At 35.7% G+C, this 16768-nt stretch overlaps 1 protein-coding gene across 6 annotated transcripts in view; it reads right to left on the bottom strand.

The window, feature by feature from the left end:
• Nucleotides 1–16768, bottom strand: part of PCNX1 (pecanex 1) — a 187594-nt gene that overhangs the window by 41460 nt on the left and 129366 nt on the right. For all 6 annotated transcript variants that reach the window (XM_064292658.1, XM_064292660.1, XM_064292659.1 and 3 more), the window contains 5 exons: nt 15322–15472; nt 13283–13424; nt 5830–6007; nt 3191–3299; nt 2309–2438 (listed from right to left, as the gene is read on the bottom strand). In XM_064292658.1, the coding sequence (XP_064148728.1) occupies nt 2309–2438; nt 3191–3299; nt 5830–6007; nt 13283–13424; nt 15322–15472 (710 nt within the window). The remainder of the gene's footprint in view (nt 1–2308; nt 2439–3190; nt 3300–5829; nt 6008–13282; nt 13425–15321; nt 15473–16768) is intronic.

Below are 16768 nucleotides of genomic sequence, written 5' to 3'. Positions count from 1 at the left end.
ACTGACCAGGATGAAAAAATGCATACTATATATGCTGTTCTTAAAAACTTACAGTACACGAACATTCTTTGCCAGGGGAAGGTACATCTACCAATGTCTGGTGGTACCGTGTTCTTTAGAAAGGTGGTTCATAAAACATGGTCCACAGAACCCAGGGTAAAGGGTTCAAGACCCTTTCAGGAACTTTTTGAGATTCAAGCTATTTTCCTAAGAATACTGAGCCATTATTTAACTTTTTCTTCGCTGTATTGACAATTGCATTGACGGTGCAAAAGCAGTGGCATAAGTGCTGATACCTTGGCATGAATTAAGGCAGAAGCACTAATAATGATGCAGTAAAAATTAATTTTATTAAATCTCTACCATTCTGTACATGCTTTTTAAATATTCTTTGTGGCAAAACTGAGAAAATATACATTAGCTAAACTAAGATTATTCAGACTTGGGTATTTAACAGACATTTCTTGAAAATGAAGAAAGTTAGCCTGTCATTTCAAGGAAAGTGGCTGACAATATCTACTGTCAATGATAAAATTCAAGATTTCAAGCAAAAATTTGAATTTTGGAAAATGTATATTCACCACCATGAGCTTGAAAGCTTCCTTATACTTAAAGGTTTCTTTTTTTTTAAGTTGGTGGTGAAATTAAAGAACACATTTAAAAACATATCGTATAATGAAATATGTCAACATCTGGAAGGCCTGCGTTACTCAGTGAACCAATATTCTCCAAAGGACCAATAAATAATGCTACAAAATTATGCGTGGATAAAAGATCCATTCAAAGTATAAGAAAGATCAGTGGATTTTCAGATAACTCAGTTCTAAATGTTCATGGATATGGAATTAGATTTCACATCACAACTAACCATTAAGAAACTATCATTTTTCAAGTTTTAGTGAAGTATCAAAAAACAATATCCACAATTATCCAAAAAGGTTATTAAAATATTTTTCTTTTCCAACTACATATCTGTGTGAGGCCAAATTTTCTTAATATACTTCAATCAAAACAACATATTGCAACAGACTGAATGAAGAAGCAGGCATGAGAATCCAGCTGTCTTTCACTAAGCCGGATGGTAAAGGGATTTGTGAAAGCGTAAAACAATGCTACTCTTCTCGTTAATTTTTTGGGGGGGTAGGGTAAGTACAGCTATTCGCATTTTTAAAAAAGTTATTTATGTTAACATGCAGTAGGTTTATTATTATTTTAAAATAAATTAATAAATAAGCATTAAAGAATTTTTCTAAATGTTGATTTCTATTACAGTAAATATTGATAAAACCTATATAAACAAGAACTCCTCAGGCTTCTCAATAATTTTTAAGAGTGTAGAGGGGTTCTGAGACCAAAACGTTTAAGAACTACTGCCGTAAAACATTATTTTGGGCTAAAAGCTGGCTCAGGAGAAAAGAATAGGATTGAATTCTATCTGGTGAACACTAAAGTTCACTAAAACGGGAAATATCATTTTAGATAAAGGACCTGAGTAGAAGTTTCAAACCTACAATAATAACATGCTTAAACTTTGTATTTTATAATGTTACATTATTTTAATAGTTATAAGAAGTTATAGTTACTTCTAGTAACTACCTAAGCATTGTTTAAAAGGTGAGATGACAATTTTCACTTACTAAATCTGCCAATGCGTGAAAATGCAGAGAGAAAGACAGTCATGGATATGGCCAGTAAAATTATAAATTACTACTACGAGCTTTTTGGAAATCAATTTGTTCATAGATATTAAAGACCTTTAAAATGTTTATGCTTACTGATTTGGTAATTTCTCTTCTAGGAATTCTTCCTCAAATAAATAAAATGAAGTCTTAAGAGATTACACACAAGGATAGTTGCTGGGCATTAGATTAATAACTAGCCTAAGAAACTAAGCCTAAATGGAGAAAACACTTTATGTACAAAGATTCTCACTAAAAACTTATACTCACAAAAAAACAGAAGTAACTTATTATAACTATTAAAATAATGTAACATCATAAAATATGAAGTTTAAGCATGTTATTAGTGTGGAATAATTCCAAGAAATATCCTCAAAAGAGACAAAATAAGTATATTAAATTACAACTGTTTTTAAAATCTTATGAGCAGAAAAAATACAGAAAACAAAGAGTAATTTTCCTCTGACTTTTCTACTTTTGCTCTAATTTTCACATTTTAAAAGTCTAAGTTTTTAGCAAAATAAATACTTCAACACAATAAATTGTGAACCAGAAATAACTTTTAATAATACTAGCATAGCTTTTCCTAGCAAAAATGATAAAAACTGCCTATCAAGTGTTTTACTCACTTATAGTCTCGCTCCCAGAACTTCACGGGTCGGACGTACGAAGTGATGAATATTGCACTTCCCAGGAAAGGATTTAGTGGGGTAGAAAAGAAGGCTGAAACAGCAGCCTGCACAAACAACATGGCAGAGTCTATGGGGAAACTGGTTAAGGAACTTAACATTCACCTTCGCACAAAACAACACATCTCACAAACACATTTAGATGACAGCAATTAGAAAAACGAGATTCACGAGAGGATTACAGAAGAGATTGTATTGCTAGACAACTAAGGGGGGACAAGTAGAAAGACACAGAAATTACAACCTGGCATAATGCTTCAAAGGGACCCAACTGAGTATTTGCTAATATGCATTTGTAAAAGTCCACTTATGGATCTTGGACAGAAATGCTCGGGTTTAATTTTCCTGGAGACTAAAACTAAAATTTACAGATAACACAAAAGTCTGCATTTCAACGTCTATGAGGCCACTAATCGTTACTTTTGTTCAGAAAGTTCTCTTAAGAAATGATGAGCATAGAAAATTTTGGATTAATTACAATCATATGATTATGAAAAATGTTTCACAACTTCATTTATTTTAAAATATTTTTAAAACATTTTGCGTGTACAGAAAATTTCTGAATTTTAGTATTCCCATATACGAGTAAAACTTTACATCAGCATTACCACTTTAATACCTTTCCCATATTCAGATACCTGTGGATCACAGATTTTCATGTAAATAACCAAAATCGATATAGGTATGAACTCAAAGAACTGTAAATTTGTGATAATCATACACTAACTGTATTCTATGCCTGTGAGAGGTTATGCCCAGAAGCCAACACTGTCATGAAGGATATGACTGCCCATTCTTATAAAACCGTAATTAGAAGGATACGGGGCACTGCAAAGGGCTGAGCAAAAGCGTGAAAAGCAGAACCCCATGTAATCTGCCATGGGGCAATGTAGGTATATACAAACTGCAATTTATAAAGGAGTTCCCAGAGCTGGAGGAGGAAAAGAAAACAATTAGTGAAAAAGTTATCAATAGGTATGGGAATTAAAAAATGAAAGGCCTCTGAAATGTATGTTCTCCCTAACAGGGAAGTGGCATTGGGATTATTTTACCTTTGTACAATAGCAAAAGGTATCAACTGCTAAAATACTGCACTGTTTTTGTTTTGTTTAAAAAATTCTATGCCCTCTACTGGCCACACTACTAATACTAGCAAAATAAGGAGAATATATATATTCTGAGGCCCATGGCCCCCGAATTTTAGTGTTCTGGAAATGGGGTATCTCTTAAATGTATTGTCCAAAGGAATCTGAAAGCCAGGCAGGGGATAAAGCTGTAACACAGTTGTCAATCCCTGTTCAGGTAGGAAATGAATTGTGCATTATCAGCCATCTGCTCATATGCCTCAGCTGTTACTGCCCATGGTAGCACAATATGTATTTTTACCTTATTTACATTTGGATCTCTATTGCTTTGAACATGTCTTTAATCCTGAAGCGGCTACTGTATTTACCCAACGTTACCTCTAATGTGTTAGGCAATGAGAGGTTCGCTCTCTCAAAACAGATCAAAGAATCTTAAAAGCAAGAGATTCAGGCCAACTCAGGTACCATGATTTAGGCACCAAACACCTCAGTTCTTAAAATCATTTAGCTGATTTATACATGAACCTGTTTAACCTTCAATTTAAACCAAAATCACAGCTTGAACCAATTAGAAAATGCTGATGAATTCCAATGACCTTTGCCTTGACTCAATTACCAGGATCACACAGTAAGTGAAGGCAGCACATATATCACCATGCTGCCACTATAAATGTTTAAAGCAGTGATTCAGAAAACTCTTCGGATTCTAAATGTGAGAGGTTACATTCAAATTTTGACTTTAATATTAAAGGAGAAAATTATGTGCAATTATATGAACAAATGGTTGGTTAGTAAAAACATTTCTGTATATATTTAATTTTTTCTTGAAAGGTTATTATTGATAGTGCATCTTACAACAATATCTTAGAATAAGAATATATCTAAAAAGATCCCTTGTATACTACTTGCTTATTATCATTAAGCTCTATTAAGTGACCATATAAAACGCAAACTCCTTAAGGGCATGGTTCTTTGTGTTTTATCCTAAGCATCTAGAACAGTCCTGGCACATGGTGTGCAATCAAATAAACATTTGTTTAAGAAATGAAAGTATTAAGAAAATCTACTATTCTAATGCAGTTAAGTATAGTGAATGTATTTTTCAAGGACTGTTTGATTTATACTTTAGTGCAACTTTCACTTTTTTCCAACCAGTATAATCACATGCAATACAATTTTCAACCTACATATTTAAATTTGTAAGAAACCACAAACTTTCTTATACCAACAATTCTCTGATTAACTTTCTGGCTTGCTCCAATGGTCAGTTACCATGCTCATTACAAGAGCGAATAAATGATAAAAATGAATACAAATTAGTGGTCGTACAAATACTGAAATATTTTAAAAGTTATTTATAATAATATGGAAATAAACTATCCCTAAAACCTTGCTCAGATGAACGATTTTCCATTTTTATTGGTCCCATCCTAGATCCTAGGTCAGGCCTCCATCACATCTGAAGTACTGTCAAAACCTCTTCAGCTTCTCTCCATACCTTCAGGTTCTCTCTTCCCCAATTCATCCCAAATGTGGCTGACCAGGCTACCTTTCCTAAAATTGGGCTTTCATTGTGTTTTGTAGCTGCTCATATGCTTCAGCTCTCTGTTACCTATCAAACGGGATAATATGTGTCAAAGTCCTTTGTACGTGGTCAGTGTTAACATGAAATCTAAGCACTATTTAATTTACAAAGCTTTCTGTAATATGATTGTACAATCTATGCCATGTAGAAAAGGTAGTGTGATTCAGCAAAAAGGTCCCTGCATAGGAAGGCAGAAGACCCAGGTTTTATAACCTCATCTACAAAAGGAATAAGAGCACCTGTCTTATAATGGAATAAGAAATTATAGAAGCATTCTGTAAACTTCACGGTATTCTGCAAATGTCACCATCAAGCTAATTTCTGATTGTTCCCACATGGCTTCATGGCCCTCAGTATCTACCATCTTCATTCAGATATCAGGTTATTAACCTTGACCAGAATTTCCTCCCTCCATCTATACACACTTCAGCAGCTCACAGGCCAATTCAATTATTACTACTTCCATTTCTTAAGTTATTCCAAACTACACTGCCTTCTGAAAAGAGCCCACATATTTAAAAATATATACATATATTAGTGTTTCTCTAATTTTTCTACATAAGTGTTTATCTTATCTTCCTAGCTATAGCAAGGACTAGATCTTTTATGGATCATAGTGACTAGCATTGTTTACAGAATCAAATATGGTCTTGAATATTGAGTTGACTGAAGAGAAGTATTATTTATTTAAAAGACAATAAATGAAATGCAAGCATAACCCTAAAAGAATAGTGTATTACTTAGGCAGATAGTTTTTAACTGATGGCGTATTCTTTTCAGTGATAAGTTACCTTGTTGAAGAGTATGGACATGAAGAAGAGGTCCAGTAGCATGGTCTCTGAAAAAGCTTCATAGTCAAATTTGAAAAAGAGAACGGTGAAGATGACTGTGACATACTGATAAGTAGGGCTGCTAAAAGAGGATCGTAGCAACTTCAAACCAGCAATGGTAATCATTAAAGCACCTAATCTATAATATAAGGAAAGCAAAACTCATCAACCAATGACTGAGAACTTTAGAATAGCTACTAACTTCAGGAAAATCATCATTTAAATTACCAACCTTACAATGTATAGACCAAATTTAAACTAAAAATGATTTATATAGCTAAGCAAATTATATTCTAAAAGAATTTGACTACTACAATATTTGCTTTTAGTAATATATATTATGATTCTTATTCTTCACATAAATAAGCCTTTTTAAAAATAAGAAACCATATTGTAATTTCTGATATTTCGTTCTCCAGTTTCTCAATATTTCTATTACTTTAAAATTAATTGCATTTAGCACATGAAAAATATATTAATTCTTTTTTTTTTCCCTTGGATGTAATCTTTTTTTTTTTTTATTAACTTTTATTAAGCTTCAAGTGAACGTTTACAAATCCCATCAGTCTGTCACATATAAGTTTACATACATCTTACTCTGTACTCCCACCTGGTCTTCCCCTATTGAGTCAGCCCTTTCAGTCTCTCCTTTGGTGACAATTTTGCCAGCTTCCCTCTCTCTATATCCTCCCATCCCCCCTCCAGACAAGAGCTGCCAACACACTCTCAAGTGTCCACCTGATATCATTAGCTCACTCTTCATCAGCATCTCTCTCCCACCCGCTGACCAGTCCCTTTCACGTCTGATGAGTTGTCTTCGGGGATGGTTCCTGTCCTGTGCCGACAGAAGGTCTGGGGAGCATGGCCGCCGGGATTCCTCTAGTCTCAGTCAGACCATTAAGTATGGTCTTTTTATGAGAATTTGGGGTCTGCATCCCACTGATCTCCTGCTCCCTCAGGGGTCCTCTGCTGTGCTCCCTGTGAGGGCAGTCATCGATTGTGGCCGGGCACCAACTAGTTCTTCTGGTCTCACGATGATGTAGGTCTCTAGTTCATGTGGCCCTTTCTGTCTCTTGGGCTCCTAGTTGTCGTGTGACCTTGGTGTTCTTCATTTTCCTTTGCTCCAGGTGGGTTGAGACCAATTGATGATGGCCGCTTGTTAGCATTTAAGACCCCAGACGCCACATTTCAAAGTGGGATGCAGAATATTTTCATAATAGAATTATTTTGCCAATTGACTTAGAAGTCCCCTCAAACCATGTTCCCCAGACCACCCCCCCCCAGACCCCCGCCCCTGCTCCGCTGACCTTTGAAGCATTCATTTGATCCCGGAAACTTCTTTGCTTTTGGTCCAGTCCAATTGAGCTGACCTTCCATGTATTGAGTGTCGTCTTTCCCTTCACCCAAAGCAGTTCTTATCTACTGATTAATCAATAAAAAACCCTCTCCCTCCCTCCCCGCTTCGTAACCACAAAAGTATGTGTTCTTCTCAGTTTTTACTATTTCTCAAGATCTTATAATAGTGGTCTTATACAATATTTGTCCTTTTGCCTCTGACTCATTTCGCTCAGCATAATGCCTTCCAGGTTCCTCCATGTTATGAAATGTTTCACAGATTCGTCACTGTTCTTTATCAATGCGTAGTATTCCATTGTGTGAATATACCACAATTTATTTACCCATTCATCCGTTGATGGACACCTTGGTTGCTTCCAGCTTTTTGCTATTGTAAACAGAGCTGCAATAAACATGGGTGTGCATATATCTGTTTGTGTGAAGGCTCTTGTATCTCTAGGGTATATTCCGAGGAGTGGGATTTCTGGGTTGTATGGTAGTTCTATTTCTAACTTTTTAAGAAAACGCCAGATACATTTCCAAAGTGGTTGTACGATTTTACATTCCCACCAGCAGTGTATAAGAGTTCCAATCTCTCCACAGCCTCTCCAACATTTATTATTTTGTGTTTTTGGGATTAATGCCAGCCTTGTTGGTGTGAGATGGAATCTCACCGTAGTTTTAATTTGCATTTCTCTAATGGCTAATGATCGGGAGCATTTTCTCATGTGTCTGTTGGCTGCCTGAATATCTTCTTTAGTGAAATGTGTGTTCATATCCTTTGCCCAATTCTTGATTGGGTTGTTTGTCTTTTTGTGGTTGAGTTTTGACAGAATCATGTAGATTTTAGAGATCAGGCGCTGGTCTGAGATGTCATAGCTGAAAATTCTTTCCCAGTCTGTAGGTGGTCTTTTTACTCTTTTGGTGAAGTCTTTAGATGAGCATGGATGTTTGATTTTTAGGAGCTCCCAGTTACCGGGTTTCTCTTCATCGTTTTTGGTAATGTTTTGTATTCTGTTTATGCCTTGTATTAGGGCTCCTAGGGTTGTCCCTATTTTTTCTTCCATGATCTTTATCGTTTTAGTCTTTATGTTTAGGTCTTTGATCCACTTGGAGTTAGTTTTTGTGCATGGTGTGAGGTATGGGTCCTGTTTCATTCTTTTGCAAATGGATATCCAGTTATGCCAGCACCATTTGTTAAAAAGACTATCTTTTCCCCAATTAACTGACACTGTTCCTTTGTCAAATATCAGCTGCTCATATGTGGATGGATTTATATCTGGGTTCTCAGTTCTGTTCCATTGGTCTATGTGCCTGTTGTTGTACCAGTACCAGGCTGTTTTGACTACTGTGGCTGTATAATAGGTTCTGAAGTCAGGTAGAGTGAGGCCTCCCACTTTCTTCTTCTTTTTCAGTAATGCTTTGCTTATCCGGGGCTTCTTTCCCTTCCATATGAAATTGGTGATTTGTTTCTCTATCCCCATAAAATATGACATTGGAATTTGGATCAGAAGTGCGTTATATGTATAGATGGCTTTTGGTAGAATAGACATTTTTACTACGTTAAGTCTTCCTATCCATGAGCAAGGTATGTTTTTCCACTTAAGTATGTCCTTTTGAATTTCTTGTAGTAGAGCTTTGTAGTTTTCTTTGTATAGGTCTTTTACATCCTTGGTAAGATTTATTCCTAAGTATTTTATCTTCTTGGGGGCTACTGTGAATGGTATTGATTTGGTGATTTCCTCTTCGGTGTTCTTTTTGTTGATGTAGAGGAATCCAAGTGATTTTTGTATGTTTATTTTATAACCTGAGACTCTGCCAAACTCTTCTATTAGTTTCAGTAGTTTTCTGGAGGATTCCTTAGGGTTTTCTGTGTATAAGATCATGTCATCTGCAAATAGTGATAACTTTACTTCCTCCTTGCCAATCTGGATACCCTTTATTTCTTTGTCTCGCCTAATTGCCCTGGCTAGGACTTCAAGTACGATGTTGAATAAGAGCGGTGATAAAGGGCATCCTTGTCTGGTTCCCGTTCTCAAGGGAAATGCTTTCAGGTTCTCTCCATTTAGAGTGATATTGGCTGTTGGCTTTGCATAGATGCCCTTTATTATGTTGAGGAATTTTCCTTCCATTCCTATTTTGGTAAGAATTTTTATCATAAATGGGTGTTGGACTTTGTCAAATGCCTTTTCTGCATCAGTTGATAAGATCATGTGGTTTTTATCTTTTGTTTTATTTATGTGATGGATTACATTAATGGTTTTTCTGATATTAAACCAGCCTTGCATACCTGGTATAAATCCCACTTGATCAGGGTGAATTATTTTTTTCATGTGTTGTTGGATTCTATTGGCTAGAATTTTGTTGAGGATTTTTGCATCTATGTTCATGAGGGATATAGGTCTATCATTTTCTTTTTTTGTAATGTCTTTACCTGGTTTTGGTATCAGGGAGATGGTGGCTTCATAGAATGAGTTGGGTAGTATTCCGTCATTTTCTATGCTTTGAAATACCTTCAGTAGTAGTGGTGTTAACTCTTCTCTGAAAGTTTGGTAGAACTCTGCAGTGAAGTCGTCCGGGCCAGGGCTTTTTTTTGTTGGGAGTTTTTTGATTACCGTTTCAATCTCTTTTTTTGTTATGGGTCTATTTAGTTGTTCTACTTCTGAATGTGTTAGTTTAGGTAGGTAGTGTTTTTCCAAGAATTCATCCATTTCTTCTAGGTTTTCAAATTTGTTAGAGTACAATTTTTCGTAGTAATCTGAAATGATTCTTTTAATTTCATTTGGTTCTGTTGTGATGTGGTCCTTCTCGTTTCTTATTCGGGTTATTTGTTTCCTTTCCTGTATTTCTTTAGTCAGTCTAGCCAATGGTTTATCAATTTTGTTAATTTTTTCAAAGAACCAGCTTTTGGCTTTGTTAATTCTTTCAATTGTTTTTCTGTTCTCTAATTCATTTAGTTCAGCTCTAATTTTTATTATTTGTTTTCTTCTGGTGCCTGATGGGTTCTCTTTTGTTGCTCACTTTCTATTTGTTCAAGTTGTAGGGACAGTTCTCTGATTTTGGCTCTTTCTTCTTTTTGTATGTGTGCATTTATTGATATAAATTGGCCTCGGAGCACTGCTTTTGCTGTGTCCCAGAGGTTTTGATAGGAAATATTTTCATTCTCGTTGCATTCTATGAATTTCCTTATTCCCTCCTTGATGTCTTCTATAACCCAGTCTTTTTTCAGGAGGGTATTGTTCGTTTTCCAAGTATTTGATTTCTTTTCCCTAGTTTTTCTGTTATTGATCTCTAGTTTTATTGCCTTGTGGTCTGAGAAGATGCTTTGTAATATTTCGATGTTTTGGGCTCTGCAAAGGTTTGTTTTATGACCTAATATGTGGTCTATTCTAGAGAATGTTCCATGTGCGCTAGAAAAAAAAGTATACTTTGTAGCAGTTGGGTGGAGAGTTCTGTATAAGTCAATGAGGTCAAGTTGGTTGATTGTTGTAAGTAGGTCTTCCATGTCTCTATTGAGCTTCTTACTGGATGTCCTGTCCTTCTCCGAAAGTGGTGTGTTGAAGTCTCCTACTATAACTGTGGAGGTGTCTATCTCACTTTTCAATTCTGTTAAAATTTGATTTATGTATCTTGCAGCCCTGTCATTGGGTGCTTAAATATTTAATATGGTTATGTCTTCCTGATCAATTGTCCCTTTTATCATTATATAGTGTCCTTCTTTACCCTTTGTGGTGGATTTAAGTCTAAAGTCTATTTTGTCAGAAATTAATATTGCTACTCCTCTTCTTTTTTGCTTATTGTTTGCTTGATATATTTTTTTCCATCCTTTGAGTTTTAGTTTGTTTGTGTCTCTAAGCCTAAAGTGTGTCTCTTGTAGGCAGCATATAGATGGATCATGTTTCTTTATCCAGTCCATGACTCTCTGTCTCTTTATTGGTGCATTTAGTCCATTTACATTCAGCGTAATTATAGATAGATAAGTTTTTAGTGTTGTCATTTTGATGCCTTTTCATATGTGTTGTTGGCAATTTCATTTTTCCACATGCTTTTTTGTGCTGAGATGTTTTTCTTAGTAAATTGTGAGAGCCTCATTTTCATAGTGTTTGACTTTATGTTAGTTGAGTCGTTACGTTTTTCTTGGCTTTTATCTTGAGTTATAGAGTTGTCATACCTTTTTGTGGTTACCTTATTATTTACCCCTATTTTTCTAAGTAAAAACCTAACTTGTTTCGTTCTATATCGCCTTGTATCACTCTCCATCTGGCAGTTCAATGCCTCCTGTATTTAGTCCCTCTTTTTGATTATTGTGATCTTTTACCTATTGACTTCCATGATTCCCTGTTATGTGTATTATTATTATTTTTAATTAATCTTAATTTGTTTGTTTTTGTGATTTCCCTATTTGAGTTGATATCAGGACATTCTGTTTTGTGACCTTGTATTGTGCTGGTATCTGATATTACTGGTTTTCTGAGAAACAATATCCTTTAGTATTTCTTGTAGCTTTGGTTTGGTTTTTGCAAATTCTCTAAACTTGTGTTTGTCTGTAAATATCTTAATTTCGCCTTCATATTTCAGAGAGAGTTTTGCTGGATATATGATCCTTGGTTGGCAGTTTTTCTCCTTCAGTGCTCTGTATATGTCGTCCCATTCCTTCTTGCCTGCATGGTTTCTGCTGAGTAGTCTGAACTTATTCTTATTGATTCTCCCTTGAAGGAAACCTTTCTTTTCTCCCTGGCTGCTTTTAAAATTTTCTGTTTATCTTTGGTTTTGGTGAGTTTGATGATAATATGTGTTGGTGTTTTTCTTTTTGGATCAGTCTTAAATGGGGTTCGATGAGCATCTTGGATAGATATCCTTTCGTCTTTCATGATGTCAGGGAAGTTTTGTGTCAGGAGTTCTTCAACTATTTTCTCTGTGTTTTCTGTCCCCCCTCCCTGTTCTGGGACTCCAGTCACTCGCAAGTTATCCTTCTTGATAGAGTCCCACATGATTCTTAGGGTTTCTTCATTTTTTTAAATTCTTTTATCTGATTTTTTTTCAGCTATGTTGGTGTTGATTCCCTGGTCCTCCAGATATCACAGTCTGCATTCTAATTGCTTGAGTCTGCTCCTCTGACTTCCTATTGCGTTGTCTAATTCTGTAATTTTATTGTTAATCTTTTGGATTTCTACATGCTGTCTCTCTATGGATTCTTGCAACTTATTAATTTTTCCACTATGTTCTTGAATAATCTTTTTGAGTTCTTCAACAGTTTTATCGGTGTGTTCCTTGGCTTTTTCTGCAGTTTGCCTTATTTCGTTTGTGATGTCTTGAAGCATTCTGTAAATTAGTTTTTTATATTCTGTATCTGATAATTCCAGGATTTTATCTTCATTTGGGAAAGATTTTGATTCTTTTGTTTGGGGGGTTGTAGCAGCTGTCATGGTCTGCTTCTTTATGTGGTTTGATATGGACTGCTGTCTCCGAGCCATCACTGGGAAACTAGTTTTTCCAGAAAATCCGCTGACTGGTACGCTGGCTCCCGGTTCTGAAAACAATCGCTGCCTCCCCGTATTTGTTCATTCTCCGTCTCTAAATCTGTGTGTGTTGTTCAGGGTTCGTAGATTGTTATGTATGTGATCGATTCACTTATTTTTCCGAGTCTTTGTTGCAAGAGGGATCCGCAGTAGTGTCCACCTAGTCCGCCATCTTGGCCCCGCCTCCCTTGGATGTCAAAAATATATTAATTATTACTCAACAACATGTACCTATTCTAGTTGGCAGGCCTAAAGGATAACTGTGTAGGCAACTGACCACATATGTGGTACACAAAAATAGCCTATAGGATACAAAAATAGCCGTCTTCCAAACCTGTCATCTAATATTAAAAATTATTATCTAATCATAAAATACTAGTTAACAATGAGCAAAAACAGATGCTCAGAAAAGGGAAGTCAAATACAAAATTTCACCTCAATTTTTTATTTCACAGTGCCTTGCATCAAATAGACAGTGACTATTTGTAACTTGATCAATGACTTAAGACATTACTTATTCCCCAGTAGTCAGACTTAGATTACAGGACTATTGTACTTACTCTGTATCCAGTTTTTTTGGACTAGCAATTGTCTCTGCACTGCTACTAAGCTCATTGAGAACAATCAATGGATAGATGATATTCTTCTCCACAAAAAGAAGCCACACATGAAGTTTTTCAAACCACATCACAGTGGCTGCATCTAATAAGGCAATACAAGTCAAGAAGACCACATGTCACCTAAAGTATAAAATAGTTTGGCAATGTGATGCAAAAGGACAATCTTACAACTCAAATTTAGCTCTATTATAAATAAATAAAGGAGCCCTGATGGCACAGTGGTTAAGCACTTGGCTGCTACGCAAAAGGTCAACGATTTGAACCCACCAGCAACTCCACAGGAGAAGATGTGGCAGTCTGCTTTCGTAAAGACTGCAGCCTTGAAAACCTGATGGGGCAGTTCTACGCTGTCCTATACGATTGCTATGAGTAGAAATCAACTTGACAGCAACGGGTTCAGTTTTGGTCTTTATAAATAAATAACATAAGAAACCTAGTACTTAGGTCAACTGTCAACTTCTATGACTTCTGGGACACATCCAAATTTGTAATTCAGATATTACTTAAGATGAATTCCACTTTAAACTTTAATTCTTGAAACTTCAGTTTATAATCATAACTTTTTCTCATTTATGCCTGTAACTTATAGGAAAGGTTACTTAAGATCATTAGGCTGCTCTTCCCCTCAAAAAGAAAGAGGCTATTAAATTATCCACTTGTAAAATGCTAAGATATGTACACATACATGCACACACATACAGATTTTATACAATGCAACACCTCAGAACAAATATGGAAGTATGACATGATCTGGATTCAGATCTCCTAAGAGTCATTTTAATTGCCAATAATATTTTTCCAATACTTTAATACTATTTCATTGATGAAAGTGTTTACAGTTAACTAAAAGATTTAAAACAAGATACTTGGGCTATCTGAAAACATTGTCACCTGGTCTTAGAAAGTTCTTTAATGAAGAGTATTTTTCTTTCAGCTGCTAAAATCAATAGGAGGACAGAACTCTGCTATTACCTAATACTTTTAATGAGTCAAAAATGATATGCTGATTCAAAGTTTATAAAAATTTACACTAAATGGTCTATAAAGGTCAAAAATGAAAACAATATGCTCAATGATTTATTTTAGTGACAACTGCTGATCTTTAAAACAAACTAGATACACCTGCTATCATTTATATATGAAAATGACATTAACATTAAAGAAGTATCTCAAGTTATTTTCCTGATGGCAGGAATAAATCGGTGTAGACTCTTACACAGTTTCGTGTCATTTTCCCTTATTCAAAGAGCACATATTTTATAACAGGTCTTGCACAGTGCTGTTAGTGCAACCTATACATCAGTGTTTGTTTAATAATGTCTCCGGGATCAAACTGGTGATTGAGATTACAGTAACGTGATGCTTCAATCAACTTTGCTAAAAGGCCTAATAAATTTGTTTTGAGAATGTAAAGTCAAGTTTGGTACAGAAAGCTTTCAAGGCTCTAGAGTTCCCTAATCTCCCAACCCTTATCCCCATCAGTTTTCTTTACAATGTGACATCTTCTTTAAGGGCTTTATTTGCAATATTTTTAAATCAAAACATAGGGAGAATAGAGAGGTCTTTGGTCCTGTTTCCACCAGAGACAGTATCCTACCAGAGGAGAACCTAAAAGAGCTGATAAAGTCAGAAGTTAAAAACATTTTATAATAATTGTTCCTATTAGCGCACATTTGGAATAAAGTATAAAATCACACAGAAAGAGGTAGAAGGTCAGCCACAGCCACATAAGAAGGATTCACTAGTGAGAGGTCTGTGAAGAACGATTTAGGCAGAAGCCAGCTTTATTCAATGGGAATACTGCCGTTCCTCCTTCAATTGAAACTAAAGCATCCTACAATGCATTAATAGCTTTAAACCTAAGTAAAATAAACATAAGCCAAAGTGTTGCTGGGTGACTCTCATTTAACTGAGTCATCTATCTACGAACACACACACAAATCCACAGCATTAAAAAAAAGTGCTAATGAAATACTTACTTCGAACTTCATATTGATTATACTCCACTGTCTTCAGCAGGGGATGAGAAAAACAGTGCCATGGGAGCTGTTTCCTAACCTGAGGCAGCACATAATGGGTCAGAAAACCCACAAAGCCCACTAATGCGTATAACACATACTTGAGAGCTGGCTAAAAGAAAAAAAAAATGTTGACAAAATTAGGAGTGATTTTCAGACCCAGAGGAGAAAGAATCATTTGTCAGTTCAATTTTCTTTTGACGACAGCGAATAGCAAAGTCAATTTTGGAATCTAAGAACATCCATCTACAGTTAACATTTCAACAGTATGCACGGTTTTGGATTTTTAATTAAATAAGTCATGAATGAATGTAATTGTTCATGTATTAAACCAAAACCCAAATACATTGCCATAGAGTCCATTCTAACTCATAGCAACCCTATGGGACAGAGAACTGCCTCACAGGGTTTCCAAAGCTGTAAATCTTTACAGAAAGAGACTGCCGCATCGTGTTCCTGTAGAGCAGCTGATGGGTTCAAACCACTGACTTTTTGGTTGGCAGCTGAGTGCTTTAACCACTGTAACACCAGGGCTCCTGTTCAAGTATTACAGACATTTAAAAATGTGTTAACTACTTTCTTTGGTGTCTCACACTACTGTATAATGAGGGAGTGGCTTGAGGTGTATCACTTGCTAGTCCAAGAATGTTCTACGCGACTTTCAGAGCAATGTACTGAATTGTTTTAAAATAGTAGTGATAAAGGATGTGAGTTAAGTAAAACTAAGTCTGACAGAAAAGCAGAATAAGATGAGGAAAAAAGTATTCTGTTTTTGTGGTATACTGTTAGAACAGAGTTCTTACATATGACTAAATTTCAAAGAGAAAATCAAGTATTTCAAGTATTCAAATTAAAAGTCACATATTTAGAAACTGTGGAACCTCTTAGACATGAAGGAGCCTTCACTTGAGCCCTGAAGACCTCACTGGGCCTTACTCAGCTTGTGAGTGTTTAGGAATTAAACAGTTCAAACTGGAAAAAAGGAAAAACAGGCAGACATGTTAAATGAAATTAAATAATACAGCCTAACTTCTAGCCAAACAGAGTAACAGGGACCAGATTTACCCTCCCATATGAAACAGCCAGAACAGAATCAACTATATGAACCAATGATTTTCTAGACACTAGACTTTTTTTTTTTTTTTTTTAGACATAGGGAGGAGCCCTGGTGGTACAATGGTTAAAAGCTTGGCTGTTAACCAAAAGGTTGGCAGTTTGAATCTAGCAGCTGGTCCTTGGAAACCTTATGCGGCAGTTCTACTTTGTCCTATAGGGTCACTATGAGTCGGAACCGATTTGATGGCACATAACAACAACAGACACAGGGGACAAACAGTGAACCTTAAGAGAAAGCAAACAAATGAGATGAGCCTTATCACAGCCTTAAGAGTTTCTAGGCCACAGTGCA

The sequence above is a fragment of the Loxodonta africana genome, chromosome 10, assembly GCF_030014295.1.
Source record: "Loxodonta africana isolate mLoxAfr1 chromosome 10, mLoxAfr1.hap2, whole genome shotgun sequence".
NCBI lineage: Eukaryota > Metazoa > Chordata > Mammalia > Proboscidea > Elephantidae > Loxodonta > Loxodonta africana.
Note: the sequence above shows the minus strand (reverse complement) of the source record. Positions and strands in the feature narration are given on the sequence as shown.